At 38.5% G+C, this 20,826-nt stretch overlaps 1 protein-coding gene across 1 annotated transcript; it reads right to left on the bottom strand.

The window, feature by feature from the left end:
• Positions 1 to 17,924: 17,924 nt before the first annotated feature.
• LOC121253510 lies at positions 17,925 to 19,735 on the bottom strand. The gene is made up of 4 exons (XM_041153515.1): positions 19,678 to 19,735; positions 19,493 to 19,572; positions 18,635 to 19,105; positions 17,925 to 18,245 (listed from the first exon to the last, which is right to left on the bottom strand). Exons 1-4 carry the CDS (start codon positions 19,733 to 19,735, stop codon positions 17,925 to 17,927), a joined length of 930 nt encoding a protein of 309 aa, XP_041009449.1.
• Positions 19,736 to 20,826: the final 1,091 nt, after the last annotated feature.

Genomic DNA, 20,826 nt, shown 5'->3' with positions numbered 1-20,826 from the left:
GCAATAGCGTGGCCTATTTATAGCAATAAGAACGGGAATAAGGTCGCAAGAGAAGAGTTTTTGTTTTTGTTTTTATTTTTTTTCTCCGGTGAACCATTTCTAAATTGAGAATTACTTCAGATACAAAAAAATAATATAAAATAAACTCAAAAATTGATGTAATTTCATAGAACTTTTAGATCTATTTTATAATAAAATAAATTTACAATCTAATGTATTACATCATGATTATTTTGTGATTTTATTTTTAAATAATCATTTTGTGATTAAAGTATTTTTCTTTTAAATATCTAGCTTGAAGCGTTAATTAAACTCGATCTCCCTTGTTTGCGCAGCTTGTCGCGAGACTTTGTTCTACACCAGAGCTAAATCACGTGAATAGTTGACTTGAATAAGAAAGACTGTACATTTAACTACTTGAATAAAGATTACAACCATGCATTTTACTCTGCTCTCCTCAACACTCCTGTCTCTTGGAAACACCTCATAGACAGTACTCTAATCTACCATTTGTGCTTTGGGAAATATTTGCTTCACAATAAATGGCCTTATACAGTAAATTTTATGCACTAACGTGGTTTATTGTAATCCATTAGATTGTAATTTTTTTTTTTTTTTTGTCAAGTATGTCTTACGCATTATATTAAGCACATCAACTTGTAAATTTATTTGTATAAGAATTGGGCGTAAACCTAATACTTCTGATCTTCTACTTTTCCTCACTGAAAACGAGTTCTTCCCTCTCCCCAATGTTTATAAGTTTTTTATAGTTTTATTTTTCTCTACTTTGAACTCATGCTTGATTTGCTACCTTCCCATGACGAAAACCCATGCAGAAACACACCACCCCACGCTTCTCCCTAACCATCAGTCTGTCTATATACTGAGAAATCGTTAGAAAATTATTGGTGCATGAGGCTCATCATGCTCAGTCCTCAAGACGGCCTTGTGTGAGCTTCACGTCCCACTGCATCTCCACACCTTGCCAGTGTAACACATGTGGCCCAAGTGATGACATCATCATATTTGAAAGATTACCTCAAATTCTTGTCCAAAATTATGGCATTAAGCGAGAGAGTGAGTGACATATAAAATAGACTATGGACCTTACAATATTTATTATTTTTCGTATAAATATTTCCAACATTAACATATATAAAATGAACAATAAATATTATATGACCCATTTTATATGTCTCTCTATCCCGCTTAAAGCCTCAAATTCAAGTAAGATTTTGAGATGATATTTTCTTGAAAGGGTCTTGTACATTGGAAAAAGTCGATCACGTGACTGAGGTATGCAATGGAAGTGAATTGACGTGGCATTGGGTCGAAGATAAGCTCAAGAAGTAACTGGCATAGGCAAGCACAAGTAGTACTTTCAAGTAATTGTCCTCATGTATCCGTTATGTAATGGCCGGTAGTAGTTATCTTTAAGTTAGCGACTAAAATAAATTATGATCATCTTATTATTTTACATATGATACCCCATATTAAATTAGGGGTGTATAGGAACTGCTAGACCAATTGTCGTTGACGGAAACCGGCTGCCAGATTTAGGAACGGACTGGCAGCCAGTGGGAATTTGACAAAACTGACATCGGCCGATTCGATGCCAGATTGAACCAAGTTCAAACCACTGAACCAGCCTATATAATATATATATTTTTTAAGTAAAATGACGGCGTTGTTTCACTTAAGTGAAATGGCATCATTTCAAATGTATCGCTTAGAAAAAAACATTTAAATGAAACAACGTTGTTTGGTTTAAACGGAGTTGTTTGGAATTAGGGTTTGAATAAACCCTCCCCTCTCTCATCTTCTCCCGATCTCATTTCTCTCTTTCACTTTCTCACTCCTGACCTTCTCTGTTTCTCATTCCTCTCTCTCTCTCTCATGTATCACAGTTGCGACCTCTGTTTCCTCCATAAGTCCCTCTTCGTACACTCTAGAGAAAGATTTCATGAAGGACAACAGGTGTTTGTGAATCTTGGCAGGCAGAAAGATTTCCTCCATAAATTCCTCTGTTTCCTCTTCGTTCCTCTTTGTAAGTTCCTCTTCAACCTTTGTCAATCAATGGTGTTTGTGAATCTGTGATTATTGTGTTCGAGTGCTGAGTCGGAGTAGCTAACCCATAATGATTTCATGGTAGATAACAGGCGCAGTCGTTGACGTTCTCTCCGTTCTCTCTCTCATTGTGCCATCGAAGACACTAGCAAACTGACTAGATTTACATCGAGAGCAACATCGACGGTTTTCTCCCCTTCACTGGTTAGTTTCGGTCAAGATTTAGACATTTTTTCCTTATCGGTGCAGTTTTGGTGTTGGACCGAAATTGCATCAATACCTTCGGTTTTCAACCCTATATTGAATGATAAGTGATAAGTGTAGGTAGTGTATGAGATCTCACATTAATTAAGAATGAGAAGTTATTACTCTTTATAATGTTCCAACTTACAATGAGGTTCCTTGAATTGTACCATTGATTAGTCATTTTAGAGTATAACTAATGTGGTTTGGACTTTCTATTGAGACATTACAAAAAACGCTATTCATTTGGGTTCTCAGTTGAAAAACTGGGTAGACCAGAGCCAGGTTAGCCTAGGTCATACTTGAGTTTGAATCTCGATTTTTTGATTCCGGGTTCCAAGTTGAACCCAGTTTTTATTTATTTATTTATTTTTAACACTAGAATTCACAAAACAATTATTACATAACTAGTGTAGTATTTATTTTTCTTAATGCTACGCGAAAGAGATTACCCAAATCTCCTGCTCTTCTTTCGCTGGAACTGTCGTTACCATAGTCATTCTCGTCTACGGAAGAAAAGAAGAAGGCGACGACGACGACGATATTAAGAAGGAAAAAAGAATGAAACAGCTTAACAATGACAAAAAAGTATAGATAAAGACAAAATATGAGGGACCCAAAAAGTAGGTACTAGAACAAAAAGGTCTAGTTGTAGTTTTATTTCAGAGGTGGGGTTTCTTTGCTTTCTCGCGCTCTACTTCAATTGTGCGGTCGTCAAGAAAAAGAAAACGAAGCAAAAGGTGACTACGAGCGACGACGAAGACGATGTAGAGGAAAAATGATAAAAAAGGTATAGTTGTTGTACCGAATTCCGAGGATTCTTCTTCAATGCATCATTTTTCCAGATAAGACAGATTTCTTCAATTTATCATTTTTCAAGATAAGACAGAATCTGAGGGACCACAAAGAGGGTGTCAAAACAAAAAACTTAGTTTTATTTCATTTATGGGAGTGGGGTTCTTTGGTTTCCCGCACTGCAAAGATGACCAGGTTCTATAAAGACTACTATTCCTAAATAATAATTCTGAGTTTGTGCATTCTGTTTTGAAAAATGAAACCCCTTGATTACAAATCCCATTCATGATAACTAATAAATTAAACATTGCACTTTGTAAGACTGCAATATTTAAAATTAAGTTTTCTTTATTTTTTAAATATTAATTAAAATAAAAATTATTACAATTAATTTCTAAAAATAAATAATTAAAAATAGGAAAAAACAAAAAAGACAGCTGCTTGCGTGAAGAGAGGCCTTCCGGGCCCCACCCTCTCAACTAACTCACCACCACCTGTTAGTTAGCACACCTACTCTATTTAATTTATTTTTACAAATGAGATGACGCAAATGAGTTGAATTAAAATTAAAATTTAAATTTAAATAAAATATTATTAAAATATATTTTTTTAATATTATGTTTATTTTGATATTTAAAAAATTTAAATTCTTTATTTCATTTTAATAAAAAATATTGATCACACTATGTGGAAGAAAATGCTCATTTTAAAATAGCTGGTACACCACCATGTGACCGGATTTGATCGACCAAACAAAGCCATTATGATGTCAAACCACCACAAAACTAACACTTGTTTTAAGATAAAGCAATATGTTGTTGACGTTTTACACAAATATAGTTTCATCCACTCCTTCTCTCCATTGTGGACATTGTATACGTGAGTTTTCCACGAAAATTTAAGGATATTGGTCAAGCCTAAGAATCTTGTATTTGCAAAATATGCAATTAGGATATATTAATTTAAGGATATTTATATATATGTACGGTACGTTGCCGAAATCACTGATCGAGAAATTTTTAAAATATTAGAGAATAGTTTTGTTTTTTACTTCATTTCTCTGACACAGAAAACAAAAGTTTGATCAAAACAAATAAAAAAATTGAATGTTATCTCATCATGTCTCTCTCTTCTTGATAAAATAATATTAAATATCTTTTAAAATCCCTCAGCTTGCCCGTTCACATGATTTTGAATACAAAGCACAAGAATAAACATTTATGAAAAGATCCCCGATGGGCGTGCATGTAAAGCGATCATGATCGGAACGCTACAAAACTATCTCGTTTGTTTGTATAGATGAGATTAGATGAGTTAAGATTAAAATTAAAAATTAAATAAAATATTATTAGAATATATTTTTTAATATTATTTTTTTTAAATTAAAAAAAGTTAAATTATTTAATGTACGTATAACTTTAAAAAAATTATAATAATTAGATGAGATAAAATAAGATGAATTGATAATAATCGTGAAAACAAACCCTTGCAATTATATCATCAAATATGTGCAAAGATAAGCCGCACCTTTTCATTTTAGTGCTCATTGTAAAGACAAATTCACAAAAGGAGTCAGACCGGCCCAAAACGTTACTCAATTGCAAATTCTCATTGTTAATGTCTAAAAAGAGGGAAAGAAATATCCATTTCTGAGACGTGCTGAGGTAAGTTAGGCCTCAATCGGTATTGTTTGGAGTCCCTGACAATGATCCGGTATGGTTGTACGGTATTGGTGTGTATATCTATGACACTGAATAGTATTTTAATGTAGAGAAAATAAGAAGAAATGAATATACAGATTTATATGATTTGACACTAGGCCTATGTCTACGGAGGTTTGAAGAGGGGAGATTTCGCTATAATATGCTTGTTTATAGTCTCTCATAGCCTCTCATATCTCACTGTACAATAGAAGCTGAAGATCTACTTTCTGGAGAAGATGTTCTCGCTCTATAGGTTGAAGAAGAAGTTGAAGAAGAACCCAAAAGTCCCTGAAATCGTAGGCTCTTTGTCCCTTTTATCTGACCATCTACTTGCGTGCGCCTTGGTAGTGGTGAGCGATCTCTCCTTGATGTGTCTGACCCTCTCTCATTTTCCTACTTTCTCTTGACACCTCCTTGTCTCTTGGCACCCTCACCATTTAGTCCATTCTTGTCTCCACTCCCTCTCACTCATTTTGTCTTCTAGTGATGGCCCTTTGAATGGGCTGGGTCTTGAAAATCATTTTGGGCTTGAAGTATTTTACCCTCTCACAGTTGCCTGCAATTCTTAAAGGCAATTTGTTTGAAAAAAGACATTTAGAATCTTCAAAGGTAAAATATGCAATCGACCAGATCCTCCTTTGTCCGTATAGAAATCACTTCCAGGAGTTGGCCATGGCCATTCGTTCCTCTCGCATTAAAGATTTTCAAGCGCGGGATTAGGCGGTAGATGGGCTCGACCGTGTAAGATGCGTAAGGCGCAAGCACGTCCTAGTGTGGCAAGCGGAAGGTAGGCTCGACCGCATGGAGCGTGAGCGCAAAGCCTGTCCTAGCGAGGTAATTGGGAGGTAGGCTTGACCACATGGAGCGCGAGCATGAAGCCCGTCTTGACAAAGTAAGCCGGAGGTAGGCTCGACATAGGGTGCGAGCACATAGCTCGGCTAGGTAAGTGGGAGGAGAGCTCGACCACGTAAGATGCATACAAAAGTTGGTCGGGTAGTCAAGTGACCTGCCTGCCTATTCAGACCCCTGGGAGGTTGGGCAGTCCTTAACCTTTCCCTCTTGTTGACTTTTATGAAAATGGTAAAAGGGGGCGAGCAGTTTGTAAAACTAAACTCACCTTAAGCCTTGTTGAAAGGCATACATTCTCCCGCATTTTTGTTTTGATGATATTGGTGAGCTTTCATTATTCGATGTGAAATGCGGTTAATGTTAGAGTATGTCTACTGTAACCCCTGCGAAGTGGTCAGGGAGCTTGTCGACCATCTAGGTCCACTTCAGACTGTTGTGGAGCTTGGAGGCACGTTAACTTCGAAGGCTTGTTCCCAAAGGTAACCCATTGGTAGTGGTTAGCCACGAGTGCGAACACTCGACGTTTGCTTGTGGAGATGCTATCTTGAAAGTAATTTTGGGCTGTCGAAAGACTAGACCGACACTTCGCTATGAGGTAGGCTAAATCACCTTAAGGTTGGATCTGCTTGTTGACCCTCACGAGAATGTAAGTAGAAGATGCAGCAAAAGTCATACTTGTCAGCGCAAGTATTTTCCAATCACAAGTGCAAATTTGGAAACCTGAGCTGTCTCGCTGGGGTGAGGTGAAGGTCCGAGGCGCTATCCGTTTCGCATTCTACTGCTAATCGTGATGTTCAACTGCTGGAGATTCCATTGGTGGGGATTTCATTAATGGAGATTCCGTTGATGGAAATTCCGTTGGTGGAGATTCTGTCTTCGGGTAGCCGAAGGCTGACTTGCACTCCTCCGTGAGAGGGATATAGTAGCCTTAGGCATTACATTCATCATTTTCGCCTCGCGGAGAGATAAATTGCTTATGGCGATCTCATTAATGGAGATTCCATTTGCAGAGATTCTGTCTTCGGGTAGCCAAAAGTTGACCCGACTCCTCCATGAGGGGACAGAGCAACCTTAGGCATTACACTTATCCATTTCGCCTCTCAATGAGGTAAGTTGCTATTGGAGATTTCGTTGATGGAGATTCTGTCCTCAAGTAGCCGAAAGCTGACCCACACTCCACCGTGAGAGGGATAGAGCAGTCGTAACCATTACACTCATCCCTTTTGCCTCGTGTGGAGGTAAGTTGTTGATGGATATTTTCGTTGATGGAGATTACGTTGGTGAAGATTCTGTTGATGGGGATTTTGTCTTCTGGTAGCCGAACTTTGACCCACACTCCTCTGCGAGATGGATAGAGTAGCCTTAGGCCTTTTGCCTCATGTGGAGGTAAATTGCTAATGGAGATTTCGTTGGTGGAGATTCCATTGATAGAGATTCTATCTTCAGATAGCCGAACGCTGACCTGCACTCCTCTACGAGAGGGATAGTGCAGCCTTTGGCATTACACTCATCCATTTTGCCTCACGGGGAGGTAGGCTTATGATGGCGATTTCGTTGGTGGAGATTCTATCTTCGGGTAGCTGAAGGCTGACTAGCACTCCTCCATGAGAGGGATAGAGTAAACTTAGGCATTAAACTCATCCCTTTTGCTTTGTGGGTAGGTAAGTTGCTGATGGAGATTTCATTGTTGGAGATTCCGTTGGTGGAGATTCCGTTGATTGGGATTTTGTCTTCGGGTAGCGGAAGGCTGACCCACACTCCTCTGCTAGAGGGATAAAGTAGCCTTAGGGATTACACTCATCCATTTCACCTCGTGGAGAGGTAAGTTACTGATGGAGATTTCATTGGTGTAGATTCTGTTAGTGGAGATTATGTCTTTCAGTAGCCAAAGGCTGACCCGCACTCCTCTGCGAGAGGGATAGAGCAGCCTTAGGCATTACATTCATCCCTTTTACCTTGCAGGGAGGTAAGTTGCTGATGGAGATTTCGTTGATGGAGATTCTATTGGTGGAGATTCTGTTGATGGGTATTCTGTCTTTGGATAGCCAAAGACTGACCCACACTCTTCCGCGAGAGGGATAGAGTAGCCTTAGGCATTACACTCATCCATTTCGCCTTACGAGGAGGTAAGTTGCTAATGGAGATTCAGTGCTACAGGGACCAATCTTGTTAGTGAAAACAAAATTCTCATAAGTTTTTAAGGAGACAAACTGGAGTGTTTAGCTGCTATGACTGATTTTGCCCATTGTTTGACCGAAATTGCCCACTGTTGCTTGTCATTTCTTCTCTTCCTTGCTCCTTATTTTTTATTTCCATTTTCTTCCTTCTTTTTTCTTTTCCAGGTGTAGGCTTGCCCGTGATTCGAGCATCAGGAGCCGTACTTGTGGTGGTCAAGCGAACTCGGTCGATGAACACGTTGCATGGGCCATGCAATGTGTTCTACATGTTGCCAACATAGCCAAAAGAAAATTGGGTTTGCTAAAGGTTGGCAGTCCAATCATCCAGGCCATGCACTTGTTCACGACTAGAGTCCTGTCCGTGGTTGGTGTGGCTAAGGAGTAGTGGTTGTGGAGTGCTGCCCGCGGAGCATGGTTGAGGTGTAGTAGTCGTGGAGTGTCCTGGTTAAGGAGCTCCTGTCTACTAAGCATGGCTGATGTGCAGTGGTCGTGGAGTGCTGCTCGCTGAGCATGGTCGATGTGTATTGGACCTCGATTGTGAGCTGGTCGAGGAGAGAAGGTTGTGGATTATGTGTACTAGGGCATGGCTGAGGACTGGTGGACCTCGATTGTGAGCTGGCCGAGGAGAAAAGGCCCTAGAAAACTTTCATCTACTTCTTCGGAGAATATTTAGAGCACCGAGAAATCGTCCTTCTTCCGCTTCCGGTGCAAAAGCAATATCGATCCCACATATGGTGCCACTATTAATGCCTGAAAATACACAATCTGGAAGGGAAGAAAGATCCATTTCCGAGTTGTGCTAAGATGGGCTGGGCCTCGATCGGTGTTGTTTGGGGCCCTCGGTAGTGATCTGGTGCGGCAGTACAGTATCGGTGCATACGTCCATAACGGTAAACACTATTTAAATGCAAAAAAAATATGAAGAGATGACCACAGAGATGAACATGGTTCGACTCTAGCCTTACGTCCATGGGGGCTAGGGGAGGGGAGATGCCACTATAATATACTTGTTTACAATCTCTCGTAGCCTCTCATATCTCACTGTGCAATGGGAGCTGAAGATTTACTTTCTGGGGAAGATGTTCTCTCTCTAGAGGTTGAAGAAGAAGTCAAAGAAGAACCCCAGAGTCCCTAAAACCATAGGCTCCCTGTCCCTTTTATCGGACCCTCTGCTTGCGTGTGCCTTGGTAGTGGTGAGGGATCTCTCCTTGGTATTTCTGACCCTCTCTCACTTTCATACTTTCTCCCGACACCTCCCTGTCTCCCGACACCCTCAGCCTTTAGTCACTTCTTGTCCCCTCTCCGTCTCACTCATTTTGTCTTCTAGTGATGGGTTGGGTCTTGAAAACTGTTTTGGGCCTGGTATATTTTATCCCCTCACACTCATGACAAAGACAAGCTAGACATAGAAAAAATAATTTGATAGAAGGAAATTATAAATAGTTGGAAATCTAAGGTTCGAAAGTAGCAATGACGTACGTACTTAAAATATATTTCGTACCTCATTCTTCAAATGCATATAAGTTTAAATATAACAGTTAAATTGATCCTAGTATATCAACGAGGAAGTCCAACCTTGCTAGTTTGGAACTTTGGAATAGCTAGCACACCTTTCTAAAGCAACGTCCTAGCTGTACATGAATGAGACAACATATTGTGCAAGAAGAGTATATATGGGTCCTATTTTCAATTGAGATGACTACATACTAGAGTATATATATAATTTGTATAATGAGGCTTTCTTTGGGACTAATACAAATCCTCTCCCTGTAAAGGTCCTTTCCCTAGCTTCGTACAGGATCTCAGATGTCTAGAAATGGTAGATGATTTGGAACATTTGTACCAGAACCTGTCCCTATCTAAGAGGGAGAGAGCTAAGCTTGTGGTAAAGGCGCAAGATATTGTGTTAAATGTGGCACGTAGAGACAAGTGCTTTGTAGTCTCTCTTCTCAGGGACAAATACTACAATCGTGAGGCGTTCAAAAATACAATGAGGAAAATATGGCAACCGGTTCGAAAACTTGTGTTTAAGGAGTTGGGGTCGAAGTTGTTGTTAGCTGAATTTGAGGATGAACGTGACAGATTCTGTGTTATGTGTGAAGGGCCATGGTCTTTTGACAGGAACCTTGTTCTCCTGAAGGAGATGGCTGGTGAATTGCGGGTATCTAAAATCCAAATAAGGGAAGCCTCATTCTAGATTAGACTGTTGGATATGCCTCTACTGGTTATGAATGAAAGAGTTAGTAGAATGATAAGTGATGCAATTCGTTGTGTCGAGGAAATGGATGTTGAACACAGCACGATTGCATGGGGCGCCTACATGCGGGTGAGGGTTCGACGGGATATTACTCAACCCCTTATGCCTGGCAAGATGATTAACCTGGGAAAGTTTGGTTCATGCTAGGTTCGGTTTGCTTATGAGAGAATGCCGAACTTTTATTACGTGTGTGGTATTTGGGGCCATCGCCATAAGGAATGCAAACTGAAGCAACCCCACCATGAAGTTTTGCAGGAATAAAACTTGCCACTTGGCCCATGGTTGCGTGCGGGTGGTGCCTTAGGATAGAGGAGGGAGTACAGGTCTTAGAGAGAGCCTGTTGATAGGACCTTCTCATCAGGCCGAGGAGAGAGGAGGGTTGTAGATGTTACGGCAGATGACAAGGAGAAATCAGGGAGTCAATGCAATCTACCGGATTCTCGGGAGGCATGTCTCAGAAGTGGAGGCCATGCATGTAAAGTTAACGGATGCAATTGAAGGAACTGGGAGCAAAATAGGGTTGTTATCCCTTAACAATCCCGTAATGGAGGATCATGGGGGGTCCACCTCTAGCCTTAGTCAACTGCATGAAAAGTCGAGTGCTCATGCAAGAGCAACATGCACTGGTAAGCCCTGTGGATGAGCCCCCATTGGGGGAAGTGGTCTTAGAAGCTGGTACAGCCCAACTAATGAGGCCCATGATTTCCAAAAGGGGTAGGAAATGGCAATGAAGCAAGATGTCTCCCTCACACTCAGATGCCATTGATATAGTCCTACTAAGGCAGAAGACAAAGAGAAAGTTTTACTTGATCCTGAGCAAGCAAATAACCAGAAAAGGAGAAAAATCCAGAGAAGGGGAGTGCATGATGCAGTGGAATCACAATTACCAATGGTGGAGGTTGTTGATTAGCCCCGCCGACAATCATGAAAACTATAAGTTGGAATGCTCGTAGGATTGGGAAGCCACAAGATGTTCGAGCTCTTTTGGACTTGGTCAGAAGGGAAGTTCCTATGATCCTGTTCTTACAGGAAATGAAACTAGAAGTAAAGAAGAAGGAATTTATTAGAATAAAGCTGGGATTTGAGAGCTGCTTTTCAGTAAGTTGTGATGGAAGAAGTGGTGACCTAGCAATCCTGTGGCAGAGGGAGGTCCAACTAAAAATCATAAGCTATTCAAAGAACCACATTGATGCTATGATTCAGGATGAGGAGAGTGATAGGGAGTGGCATCTTACTCGAATATATGGAAATCCTGAAACTGAACTTCGAAGTGGGACTTGGAACTTAGTTAAGTCATTGAGGGGGTTGAATTTTAAGCTTGGCAACTCATAGTTGGCTTGATATGTTCCCAAATGCTTGTGTGGTGCATGGATTGGCTGCTTGTTCAGACCATCTATCAATTATTCTCAGGACAAACAATGAGAGGAAGCCTAGTAAGAAGAAGCTTTTTCGATTTGAAGTTATGTGGATTGAAGATGATGCTTGCGAAGGTGTTGTTGCAAACTCATGGAATGGGGGACTTGAGGGAATGCCTATGCCCAACATTATCCATAAAATTGGTGCCTGCTCTCATAGATTAGCAGGCTAGATTCAGATAAGATTTGGAAATGTTCAAAAGAAAATCAAACAGGCTCGAGAACATCTGCAACATGTGCAAAATATTGATCCATATTTTGCTAACTTGAACACGCATCAAGAGGCTCGGAATAACCTGCATTGCTAGCTCAAGAGAGAGAAATACTATGGAAACAAAGAGCCAAAGCACTATGGTTGAAGGAGGGAAATTAGAATACCAGGTTTTTCGACCATAAGGCTTCCCAAAGAAGAACCAAAAATTGGATTAAGGGCTTAAAGGATGAGGAGGGGGTCTGGCAGGTGGATAAAGGCAGGGACCAAGTGATTCTGTCTAATTTTCAGGATCTTTTTAATGTTGTACCACAGTTGAGCAGTATTGATTTTCTTTATGATATAAAGAATAGAGTTACTGAAGAGATGAATCAAGAGCTGTTGAGAGACTTTAAAAGGGAAGAAGTGAAAGTTTCCTTGGATCAAATGCACCCCACTAAGGCCCCTGGACCTGATGACATGTCCCCTATGTTCTTCCAACAATATTGGCATATTGTTGGGGATGCTATTACTGATGCTGTGCTGCAAGCTCTCCAAAGTGGTACACTTTCACCTACTCTCAATCACACTTTCATTTCCTTGAACCCAAAGAAAAAGAGGCCTGAAAAAATTACTGAATTTAGGCCCATTAGTTTGCGTAATGTTGTATATAAGTTGATTTCAAAAGTGCTTGCTAATAGGCTCAAACCTACTCTCAATGTGGTTGTATCTTGCTCCCAAAGTGCTTTTGTCCCTACAGACTAATTAGTGACAATGTGCTTGTTGCATACGAGATGATTCACTCTATGAGAAATAGGAGACAAGGCAAGGAGGGTTACATGTCTCTCAAATTAGACATGAGTAAGGCATATGATAGAGTTGAATGGAGTTATATGGAGGCTATGATGGGAAGAATGGGCTTTCATACTAAATGGATTCAATTGGTGATGATGTGTATTAAAACTGTCTCCTTCTCAATTTTAATAAAGGGGAAGCTTAAGGGACCAATAACCCCTTCTCGTGAGATAAGACAAGAGGACCCCTTATCCCCATACCTTTTCTTGTTATGCACTGAGGGCCTTATTACTGTATTGAAACAAGCTGAAGCATCTAAGCAAGTATCAGGTTTTAAGGTTTGTAGAGGGTCACCCAAAATTTCTCACTTGTTGTTTGCTGATGACAGCATACTCTTCTGTAAAGCTAGCTATGCAGAAAACCATCATATTTAGTAGCTACTTGGTCAATACGAGAAGGCTTCAGGGCAAAAGGTGAATACCGAGAAAACTGCTATGATTTTTAGCAAAAATGTGAATTTAGAAAAGCAGAAGGGATTGATGGAATTGTGGGGGGTGCAATAGCTACAACAGTATGAAAAGCATTTGGGATTACCTCCATTAGTTGGTGATGCTGATGCAACAATAGATAGTTTGATTGATCCACATTCACATTGGTGGGATATTGAGAAGGTCAGAACACTACTACCTGTACATGCAGCAAATGAAGTCCTAAAGATAATTCTCAATCAAAGCATTCTTGAAGACAAGCGAAGCAAATGGGCAGTTTGCTGTCAAAAGTGCCTATCGTTTGTTTAGAGAGGCTAAGCAAGATAGAATGAAGGGTGAGGGATCAAGGAATATGTCTTTAAAACTATGGAAAGACTTATGGAACATGAAATTGCCAAACAAAATCAAAATCTTTGCCTGGAAAGCCTGCAGAGAAAGCTTACCAACAAAACACAATTTGATGAAGAAACAAGCGATGCATGAAGAATTATGTCTGTTCTATCAAACTGAAGTTGAGGATTTGGTTCATGCCCTTCATTAAGAGAGACATGGGAAAATTATCTTCGCATTGTTCTCTCAACAGGTCTACCAACTTATTATGGAGATATTGTAGGTTACTTAAGTGGATTAAACCAAAAGGATAAGATTGAGCTTTTCTTCTTGATATCCTGGAGTTTCTGGTATAGATGCAATTCAGCTACTTTCCAAAACAAATGGATAGATAGTGAGGAGAGAATCAGTCATGCCATGGCAATACAGAAAGCCTATAAGGATACGAGAGGTAAATCCCTCAAAATGGTGAGATACCATTGCAAATGGGAGTTCTCTCCTCCTGGAGTTTTCAAACTAAATGTCGATGGGGCTATTTTTCAGACTCAACATAGTGCTGGCATTAGTGCTGTATTAAGGGATAGTAAGGGTGAAGTTCTTATGGAAGTTAGTAAAAAGGAAAAGGAAGTTAGTGACTCAATAGGAGTTGAGATGCTGGCAATTCTCAGGGGCTTGCAGTTGAGTGTGCATCAGAGTATTCATCAGCTCATAGTTGACAGTGATTCATTAACCCTAGTACAAGAATTGCGAAAATCTGAACCATCTTTGGCCTTGGTTGGTAATGTCATTAAGCATACAAAGGAGCTTATGCAATATTTCCATAGTTCTGAAGTGAAACATGTTGGAAGAAATTGTAATGAAACGGCTCATACACTTGCAAGGCATGCTTGGCATGTTAGTGATATTAGCTTGTGGTGGGGATCTATCCCTAATGTAATTGCTCCAGTCATTAGGTTGAGAGCTTAATGTAATGCTGATATCTTTTAATGAAAGTATTTCTATAAAAAGAACATATATATATAATATGTATAATGATACAAGTTCAACTCTTTCTATAACTATATTTTAAATTGAGTGTATTTCTATACAAATATAACTTAAAATATAATTGTGTAAAGAATTGTGAAAAACGTCATACATGTATCATTTTCCATATAATATTGTGCTCATTCATATTATCAGTATTGTTGGCAGTCGCAAAATAATACCCGTTAATATTCACCATGATATGTATTAATAATGTATCTAAGCAACAAGATGTTCTTTAAATTTTGTATCTAAAACATTATTGACCAGGGTAATATCCATTTGAAAAATGCTAAATACAGTTCTAGAGTCTGTAAGCGCCACGCACTTCCATTGAAAGGGGCCGATGAAGATAGTAGAGAGATAACTTTACGAGTCGTACAAAAGTTTGTTCCACAGAATATTTATGACGCATGATTGGTAGTGGATCACGATTATAGTTGAGATGAAGATGACAATATGATTATAGAGGCCTACAGGAAGATGGAGAGGGTATTAATTTATTTGTTGACCTTGGTGCACTCGAACTAATCCCCTTATGTAGAGATGATGTCTCATCTGTACAAGTAGATGAAGAAGACGAAGAAGAAGATGATGATGAGGAAGGAGATTCTCAAACAAGTATGGAAAATACATCTGGAGATGAAAAATAAAAGTATTAAATGTTTTTATTTCCATAGGTGACGGTATATTTTTCATAATTTCTTCTATTCTAGTTCATTGAAAATATTAATACTTCTCAATTTTTCAATGATGCCACCAAAAAGACAATGAAGCAGTGTGCCTCCTCCTTTAAGTTTTGAACTGGTTGAGGACTCCCCAACTGAGGACTCCACTCCCGATCAAGTTGATACACAAGAGGCAGATAACTAGTCCACACCTACCAGCCCACACCTAATTATATTTGAACATTTAATAATTTTAAATATATTAGTTGATGCCTTGTCACGTCGCGGTCGTGGCTTAACACATGGCCTGACTCTAAAAAAAAATAGAAGACACGAAAAAATCAAGGTGAACATCCCTAATAACTTCACTAGGGATGTGGATGTAGTGCGACATCGCTTTTCTCCTATGTTGAAACACTAGTCCGAGCTTATGCACCATTTTATGTGCAGTCATGGCAAGATGTTCTGAGTGATATTAAGGATCACATTCGGAGTCCTGTACTGGTGAGTTTACATACCATAGTTTTTTTAGAGATGTTTTAATTTTATATTTTTGACGCAATTTACTTCTTAGGATGAATTTGACCTAAATTTTGGTGGTAGCAAGGAAGTGCGACTATGAATGAGTTGATGACTACATTATTTCGGTGTCACCAGGGACAATGTCATGACCGCTTCAAGGAATTTCAGATTTTAGAAGAGGTTGCTCAGTCCCCTTTTCAGAAAATGAAGTTAGACGATTAAAGAAAGTTTTGTGATCTTTTCGCAGGTTATCAAGTATTCTAGATTTATCCTCTATAACTTATTTACATCAATATTGGTTTCATATATTGTATTTAACATTGTTAATTTCTCATGCATCACTTAAGTTCTATCAATGCACATAATAAAATGTCTTTGACAATCCACCATCGCGCTGGTTCAATATCATTTCAACGCCTTGCCGATAAAATTATAATTTATAATTTGTTAAAATTCAGTCATTTTTATCATATTCTTTATTTAAGTACTAACATGATTTTTTTAAAATTACTAATGTGGCTTTGTAAGAAACACGATGATCTTGAAAATTTATTCCTCATTCATGTCTATGCTGCTACTCACATCAATGTGTACAATGAGTGGATTGATCATGTCACTAAAAATAATTATGTAAGTGAGCTCATTTTGTGTGAATAAATTATTCCGACATGTGAATAGATATTATGTTTAGTTACTATTTCTTTTAATATGTTACTTATTGTGTATTTTTTTTTAATTGTAGGAAAAAATGATTGAGATATAGTTAGCCTCTGAGGAATCTTCTCCTAGTAACAGACATATTTACGCATTCCTTCGGACCAAGTCTGGTTTGGTAAGAGGTTTGAGACGTTCTTTCAAGCATGTCGGTTCATCCTCTACGACCTTTACTTCAAAAGTTAATAATATTACCAAAGATTTGGATGCCACATGCCAAGAAATTGAGCAAATGAAGTCGAGATAGCAGGAGTTGGAGGCACTCTTATCGCGGCAGTCCAGTTTAGAGATGCATTTGTAGAAGCGACAAAGAGACCAGGAGGAAAGTATACCCATTGAAGTTCAAAGTCCAGAGGGATATGTTAATCCAGATGGAACTTGTTATATCACTGTAGCAGGATCGCGTTGGGCGAGAAAGAAGAAGAAATAAATCTATTATTGTTCAAAACTTTTGTTTTCAAATTTTGCAACTTTATAAAACATTTTCATCGAATGATGCTATTAGTGGTGTAATATGATACAATTTTTATGCTTTTAATTTTATAAAATAATTACTTCTGATTGGTACGTTCGAATGTAAAGAAAAAACGTTCGAACATGGCTTTACGTTCGAAGCAACATTCGAACATAATTACACTCACGTTCGATAAATACGTTCAAATGTATACACTCCACAAATGTTCAAACTTATTCAGTTAACGTTCGAATGACTAAAAAAGATATGCTCGAATGCACTGATTAACCATCCAAACATTAAGTTTTGACATTCGAACAATTCCCCATTAATGTGTGAATGCAACACATTCGAACGTAAAAATCAAATGTGAGAATGAAAAATACCGAACGTTAGATGTTTATTGTTCAAATGCTAATCGGTCAGGTAAACGTTTGAACGTTATTCTGTACGTGCGAAAGGTACTTTTTGTGTTGGAATTCGACTATCACAAAAACTCTTAACGTTCGAATGTTCTATCTCATGTAAGACTTCGAACCATAAAAAAAAAAAAAAAAAAAAAAAAAAAAAACTTTTAGTGATGGTTGTACAGTACACCGTCACAAAATACTTTATGTGAAGCATTTTTGGTGACGATTGTGGGGACGATCTCAAACCGTCACATTTCGAATGCAGCAACTTAGTATATTGGCTAGCTTTAGCTAATTCTCGTTCGGTACTATTGTTCCTTGCATGTTTACTTTCTAGTTTTAGGTTATTTTGGATCCATTCCTTTGATTATTTGGATCCAAGCACATAAATTTAATATTATTATATTTTTTATTAATTTATTACCAATCGTCACACAAATTAACACGATGAAAAAAACTAATAATACTATACTTCATTACTACCATGCAGTAGTACTTGTCTTTAATTTGTCACGAAGATGGGGTACTATATATATATATATATATGTATGTGTATGCATGCGTTTGTGTATTTTCTAACATATTCATTAATGGATCATGTTTTAGCACGAAAGGAAAGTAAGAGAAGAATGGTTCAAACAACACTTACAAAGTTTTAAGCATGAAAACGTCCAAAATATTGCAACACGAGAACGTTAAAAAACTACATGGATCCATTCCATATCAATCTTCTTAACACAAGTGGCGGAATGGCTACGATAAGAAATGCAAGCGATCATTATTTGATACTCTTAGGAATCTTTCCAACAACGATCGAGATGTCAATTTCCTGGTAGGCGCCTCATGTAGTAATCCTCGAAACATTCATCGAAGCCAAACTGATTCACAGAATTTTTCCAATCATCAAACTTCTCCAAGACCTTCAAAATTGTTGTCCCCTGATCCTTGACTACTACCTCGCCATGAGTACCTTTGCAGAGCTCAAGCCATCCACTGTTACTTGCTAGATTCTGGACATCCGAATGTCCGGAGTATTTGAAGCCAGATACCCACGAATTATATTTAAATGATGAGTAAATCTTGCCTCCAAGCTGGTGTTGGCAATTCCATATATAGCACTTGAAAGTGTAATTCTTGTTATCCTGATGATGTTGAACAAGAGATGTCAAAGCTAAAATTGTGTTGGAAAGTACACTGTGTATAGATTCTGTTTAAAACAACATATATGATAGCTGAGGTCTGGCCTGTTTTGATAGTAAATTGAGATGAGATGTTAGAATATTATTAGAATCGAATGCTGAAAGTTGAATAAATTATTATTTTTACTTTGAAATTTAAAAAAATTAAATTATTTGTTGTACTTTATTTAAAAATTTAAAAAGATTATAATGATTAAATAAGATGGAATAAACTGAGTCAGATGAAAAAGTTGATGTTTATGTATGTCTCATCCCAAACCCTTCCCATCTCTTTTCCTTTCATTTATGTGTACGAATGCATGCACTATTTAGAGTTTCGAAAACAACTTTACCTGCCTCGGGCCACTGTCTGGGATGTGGACCCCCTTAGATTTATAATGAATTCCTTTAGGCATTATCGCTTTTTCAGCTTCGGCCGTGAAAGGGAAGGCCTTCATTCCGCATGGCCGAATCATGCGGAGAGCATTTGGATGCTCCACCTTCGCTTGTGGGTTTATTACCACGACGATAGGCTTATTCTTTAAGCTGCGATATTCATTCGTAATGATCTGGATGTCTGCTACTGTTGGTGGAAAACCCTGCAATATGTACCACGGCATGTTGGACTGCAACATCTCGAACTTCGCTTGCATGTCATCGGTCCAATGCTCCACTATTGGGATCCATACAATTTTATACGGTTCATCCCTATCTCTTATCCCATAAAAAATGGGCTTTAAAATCGAGATTTCTTCAACGGAGATGTCCATGACGTCCGAAATGAACAATAAAGCATTCTTATTTTTCAGCACATCGATACTAAGCTGGGTTTGCAAATTAAACAGTTAAAAGTAGAAATGAGTCAAATAAATAATGTTAAACTAATTAATGTGATCTCTAGTACTGCACATATTTTAAACGAAGTAGTAACATAATATTTTGTAGGTAGTATTAATTGCTATTTTTCCATCCCAATAAAATTACATTGCATCAGACTTGGCCGGGAAGATACCTTACTCGATCGAGCCTTTAATTTAATATTATTATTTATTTGTATTATTGTTTAAAGATGTTTTTTCTTAACCAAAGAGGACCTACAGAAAATAATTAATTGGGTGTTTGCTAGTACTGTAAAAAACAAGTGTTTATACAAGGTAACAAGTGCTAACCAAGGTTTTGGTAGAAGCGTGAATAATACAACTGCCAATTACCAGTGCCTTCTTGAAAGCCTCCACAATTTTTGTAGGTGTTTCTGGAAGTTCCCTCGTTTCCCAATATGCCTTCACTTCATCTGTAGTAATTAACAAGGATACTTGCATGTTCAGCTAGCATTGTAGCCCATGTTTAAGACATTATATATATTGTTTGTGCAACGGGTTTCAAGGTAGTGGCTAACCTATTTGTTTATCGACTTCTTCTATCTGCGTCTTTTGTATGTTCCGGGTGATGTTCATCTTCTCAGACAAGGGCGATAGTTCCAGTGTCTTGTCCCTGAAATTAGGCAACCATGGTCATTTGCACTAGATTAAAAAGGTCAAATATTACGTTATTTTTACTTCACTTTTGGAGACCTACAAACACAAAGTGCTATGATGCGTGACATGTATGGCAGATTACATTCTTAAGATCAAAAGGATGTCAGCATATACAGCAGTACGTACGTACATGTCAAGTACGGACAAAGAACTTACTCATCACTACTAAGGCAATACATTTGAGTCGTGCAAGCAACAACAGTTATAATAGCCCAAAAGACATGCACTTGGATACATTTCGCTAAAGTTGTCGTTGCAAGTATATTTCTGTAGTAATTTTCCGCCAACTCAGATATCTCTTCCAACTCTACAATGCTTCTTATTACTTCCAACGTGTTCTCGATCAACTTGCGCACCTCAATCACTTTCTGGCATTTTTTAATGTCTGGGCGTTTTAACACGGCAGGTACACGGTTTGTGATTCCCACTGACTCTGCCAGATGGTCCAGAGAGTCATGTAACTGCGCAAGGCCCCCGAAATCTCCATAGTCCAAAGCAAAAGCCGCAATTACCAGCACTGCCTTCTCAGCCCATGAACAGCTTGAGAGCTTCTTTAGTATGGAAATTGTTCTTTCGAGTTCATTTCCCCCACCAGGAGCCTTGCATGCAGCCAGCTGACATGATTACACATAATGGGAAAATGTTGAGATAATTAAAACTAGACAGTAAAATGATCACTTTTTCTCTACTTTTGGGGATCGAGGTTGGGGAAAGGCAAAGAATTTGCAAAAAAACTTCAAGGCCGGTGTGAAGAAAACAAAGTGCATTTTGTTGTAATTACGTCGGACGAAATTTGCTGGAGTTTGCCCGGTAGATTATCAGAACTGTTGTAGCTGTAGCCCTCCAAATCCTGTCTCTCCGGGTCTCGATGAGGAGGATCAGTACCGTATTAACAGATATACTTGAGAAATTAAAAACAGAAACACATAATCTGCTGCCTCAATAAAAATAAAATGTCATATATATGTGTCCACTTATAGAATACAAATGTTTCAGATTTTAATCGTGTT

This window comes from Juglans microcarpa x Juglans regia, chromosome 2S, assembly GCF_004785595.1.
Source record: "Juglans microcarpa x Juglans regia isolate MS1-56 chromosome 2S, Jm3101_v1.0, whole genome shotgun sequence".
Lineage (NCBI taxonomy): Eukaryota > Viridiplantae > Streptophyta > Magnoliopsida > Fagales > Juglandaceae > Juglans > Juglans microcarpa x Juglans regia.
This window is presented reverse-complemented; position numbering and strand designations above follow the sequence as displayed.

What these genes read in the sequence shown, in the direction of transcription:
- LOC121253510 (XM_041153515.1), bottom strand. Translation starts at nt 19,735, where the DNA reads ATGAACATCACCCGGAACATACAAAAGACGCAGATAGAAGAAGTCGAT. An exon ending in AGAAGTCGATAAACAAATAG is followed by an intron (nt 19,573 to 19,677) that starts GTTAGCCACTAC and finishes TAATTACTACAG; the next exon opens with ATGAAGTGAAGGCATATTGG. An exon ending in CAGACAGTGGCCCGAGGCAG is followed by an intron (nt 18,246 to 18,634) that starts GTAAAGTTGTTT and finishes CAACATCATCAG; the next exon opens with GATAACAAGAATTACACTTT.